This window comes from Myotis davidii, unplaced genomic scaffold (assembly GCF_000327345.1).
Source record: "Myotis davidii unplaced genomic scaffold, ASM32734v1 scaffold425, whole genome shotgun sequence".
In the NCBI taxonomy this organism is placed as follows: Eukaryota; Metazoa; Chordata; class Mammalia; order Chiroptera; family Vespertilionidae; genus Myotis; species Myotis davidii.
Window position 1 is genome coordinate 4,010,848 of NW_006296413.1, and position 4,120 is coordinate 4,014,967.

At 55.6% G+C, this 4,120-nt stretch overlaps 1 protein-coding gene and 1 long non-coding RNA gene across 2 annotated transcripts in view; one reads left to right on the top strand and one right to left on the bottom strand.

Moving 5' to 3' along the window:
- The first annotated feature begins 6 nt into the window (after positions 1–6).
- Positions 7–1,352, top strand: LOC107184354. Its single transcript, XR_001515179.1, has 2 exons — positions 7–215; positions 424–1,352. It is a non-coding gene; the product is annotated as an uncharacterized LOC107184354 (long non-coding RNA).
- Positions 1,353–1,772: 420 nt separating this feature from the next.
- LOC102751449 (mitochondrial import inner membrane translocase subunit Tim17-B-like) overlaps positions 1,773–4,120 on the bottom strand; it is a 17,308-nt gene continuing 14,960 nt past the window's right edge. Inside the window, exons 4-5 of the mRNA XM_015568975.1 lie at positions 2,809–2,950; positions 1,773–1,853 (exon numbers count right to left, since the gene is read on the bottom strand). Coding sequence (XP_015424461.1) covers positions 1,773–1,853; positions 2,809–2,950 — 223 coding nt within the window. The remainder of the gene's footprint in view (positions 1,854–2,808; positions 2,951–4,120) is intronic.

The window sequence follows — 4,120 nt, forward strand, 5'->3', positions numbered from 1 at the left end:
ACCCAGCATCTCCATGGCCCCCGGAGCTGCCCTTCCTGGCTGACCGGCTGGCCCAGGAGTGCCCGGGGAAAGGAAGCCGTCACTGTGCCCGCCACCGACCAGGCCCTGTCACCAACGCTATCCTAGCTCAACTTCATGGCCATCCTGCAGAGTCCAGATGGTCACTTTTTCAGAGAAGGAGACAGAAGCTCAGAGAAGGCCGCGGCGTGTCCCAGGTCACACAGCCTTTCCTGGGGCCTATTCCTGGCTGACCGGCTGGCCCAGGAGTGCCCGGGGAAAGGAAGCCGTCACTGTGCCCGCCACCGACCAGGCCCTGTCACCAACGCTATCCTAGCTCAACTTCATGGCCATCCTGCAGAGTCCAGATGGTCACTTTTTCAGAGAAGGAGACAGAAGCTCAGAGAAGGCCGCGGCGTGTCCCAGGTCACACAGCCTTTCCTGGGGCCTAAAACGCCACCACCTGCCCCTTCCTCTGCTGGTGGGATCCTGGCCCAGGCGCCTTGGGGGCTGAAGTCCCAGACCTGCAGGCTGGTGTGAAGACGTCTGAGTGCTGGGAGCAGGGAGGAGTCTCCCTTCCGCGTTGTGATCCCCGGCCGCAGAGCGCTGCATTCCCGAAACCTTGTCCTAACAGGAGGTCCGGAGTCCAAGCCGGGGTGGGGAGACGCCTGGCGGGAGCCCGGAAGGGACTCTTTCTTCCTCCAGCAGGGTTTTCGGTTTCAGAACTGAACCTGTGGGGGGAGGGGGCTGGGGAGAAGCCCGGAGTAGTCCCCCCCGGGGGTTTCTGCAGGTGAGGTGCCTCTCTCCATACCGAGGCCTGGGGAGAGTCTGCAGGGTCAGCTTCCCAGGCTCTTCCCAAATGCGTCCTTGCCTCCCCCCTGCCCCCGAGGCCACGTGGCAGGAGGGGGGAGGGGGTGATGTACTAGAGAGCCCTGCATGTAGTGCACAAAGGGCTGGAGGAAGGAGGGAGGGAAGGGCCGGGTGCAAGGTTATGTTTAAGCAAGCGCTGGACCTGAACCTGGCAGGAGTGAGACCCGTCTCTTCTTCAGCACCACCCCCATCCCTGTGCAGCCCCAGGCCCCTCTGGTCAGTGACCCTCACTGTTCCTTGGTCTGATGGCTCCTGGAAGGACAGGGACTGGGGACCAGGCTGGAGCTCAGCTGCGGTGTCCGCTCCGATTGGGGTTCTCACTCACTCAGACCCAGGACAAGCGCCGTGAGGGGCTTCAGAGGAGAAGGTCCCCCTCTTCGCCCCGATGTTCAGCAGACACTACGCTAGCGAGTGTTACACACACTCCAGGATGCTGAGCCTAAGTCTCCGCACGTTGTTATGGTAAATAAAGTGTTTTCTGATTCCTTTTGCTCTGGCTAATGGTTTAAAGCTCTGCTTGTACTTCCTACTATTGAAAACAAAGGGCCTCTGAAAGAAGAGGGAATTGTCTAGAACAGCAGTTCTCAGCCTGTGGGTCGAGACCCCTTTGGGGGTCGAACGACCCTTTCACAGGGGTCGCCTAAGACCATCGGAAAACACATATATAATTACATGTTTTTTTGTGATTAATCAGTGTTTTAATTATGTTCAATTTGTAACAATGAAATTGGGGGTCACCACAACGTGAGGAACTGTATGAAAGGGTCGTGGCATTAGGAAGGTTGAGAATCACTGGTCTAGAATCTTAGGGGTGGGCACTCCCTCATGGACCTCGTAATCTAACCCCCCTCCCAAATTTCAGATGAAAAAACCGAGGCCCAGAGATAGAATGGACTTGCCCAAGGTCACCCAGCAAGCGTAGGTGCAATGGTCACAGGATTGTGGGTGGCAGCAGAGCTGGGCCGCCAGAGGTTGGGGAGAGCAGACTGGTGGGAGGGAAGCCGAGATGTTAATCAGAGGGACCAGAGTTGATATAACACACATGGACTACGACTTGATAGGGGATGAGGATACCAGGGTCTGACTCGTGTCTCTATACCTAACATTTGTCAGGCACCTGCTTGTCTTACTTGGGTTAATTCAGTGACACCTCTAATGACACTGTTCAGAAGGGGAAACTGAGGCCCAGGAGAGTTAAGTACCAAGTTCAAGGTCACACAGCTAGGAAAGGGCATAGAATTGATGCAACAACAGGACCATAGGGCCACAGGCAATCTTGCCTCCCCATCTTCTCCCTGTAGGCCCTGCATACGGGGCAGCCACAGGCTGATAGACATGACCCTAGACGGTCTAAGCCTTCCTTAAGTTTATAACATGTAAGAGGGGGGTGTGACTAAATTAGCATTGGTACACTCATATGATGATGACTGAAGAGGTCCTAAGAACAAAGGATGCTTTGAAGAATATTTAATGAGATGAGAAAATGCTTTAACATATTAAGCAGAAAAGAAATAGAATGTGCAACTGTTACTATAGCTTGATATTCTGCTTGTTTAAAAAATATAAACTGAACCGAAGAAGTAGGCGGAGCTAGTGTCGCTTTTGGAGGGATATGTGCTAATGTCTGTGAAGCCCCGATGTGTAAACACAGCCATCACCACTGCCGGAGCCTTCCACGTGCTCAGATAGATGGAAAGAGTCTGTATCCGCCTGCATCTATTGCTACATAACAAATTACTCCAAAGCTTATCCTCTCACATTTCTGTGGGGGTAGGAATCTGGGCGTGGCTTCGCCGGGTGCCTCTGGCTCAGGACACAGGCTCCAACCAAAATATGGGCCCGGGCTGCAGCCACTCGAAGGCTCGACTGGGGAATTCAATTCTAAGCTCTCTGTGAGGGCTGCCTGCAGGCCTCAGAAGGTCCACGTCCAAGCTCGCTTACAAGGTTGGTGGCGGGATTCCGCTCCTTGCGGGCCATTGGACCGGGGAGCTCAGGTTCTTGCAGGCTGTCGGCAGGAGAGGTCAGCTCCTTACTGCGTGGGCCTCTCCGCACGGCAGCGCCACATGCAGCTGGCTTCTCTAAGCTGGCGTGAGAGCAAGGAAAGGTGAGCACATGGAAGCCACGGTCTCTCTGTGACCTAATTTCAGAAACGACATCCTGTCACGGTGACTATTCTACCAGTAGAGGCAAGTCACTGGGTCCCGCCCCCACTCGAGGAGAGAGGGCTGCACAAGGACACAAAAACCAGGAGGGGGGTCGGGGCATCCGAGCGGCTGCCCGCCACCCTGGGTGAGAGCCAGCCCTTCCTTGGGTCCTTCTTTTGGATTCAGCACCAATGCTAGCAGCTGGCTTTTTCAGAGGGGGCCATTTTTCAGAAGGGAACAACTTTGTCCCCTCTCCAGCAGTGGCAATGCCCCCAGCAGTGAATAGAGCGGAACTGGTGGGTTTGGGGCTGAGAAATCCGCCCCCCAACTCCTTCCCTAGAGACACACAGCCTCAGATTAGCCTTGCAGCAAGCACAAGGCAGCCACCGCCTCCTCAGAACCACCTTTGAAGTCACGCATGGACAGTCAGGGCTGAAGGCGCCAGTATGCGCAGGCCAGAAAGTCTTCTATGCTTGGAAAGGTGATCGCTCACTGGAGGACTGAAGTTTAAATTCAATTTAAACTCTTTTAGCTGTCTCCCCCCGCCCGTGGGTTGAACGGTGGCTCCCTAGTGATCTGTCCACCCAGAACTGTGACTGTGAGCTTATTTGGAAAACGTGCAAGTTAAGGAACTGAAGCTGAGATCGTCCTGGATTAGCCAGGTGGGCCCTAAAGCCAATGACCATGAAAGCAGGTCACCAATGACAGGACGAGAAGACACAGAGGGAGGCCCTGTGGGGACAGGCGGAGACTGGGGTTGGCCGCCCCACCCCAAGGAGCCACCCGAAGGCCAAGGAGGCTGCTCCCTCGGGCCCTCAGAAGGCATGTGGACGCGGGGAGGGCAGGGAGGAGCCGTTGCAGTCGTTCAGGTGAGCGATGGTGGTGGCTGAGCGATGGTGGTGGCCGCGCCGGGTGGTAAGAGGTCAGATTCAGGGTGTGCTTCCCAGACAGAGCCGATGGGACCTGCTCACGGTTGGATGTGGGGAAAGGGAGGAAGGAAGTATGATGTTGTGGTTTGGGGCCTGAGCACTTGGTGGTTGGTAGCGCCAGGGACCAGGAAAGATTGAGAGAGGAGCTTAGAGTGAGTGTGTGTGTGTGTGTGTGTGTGT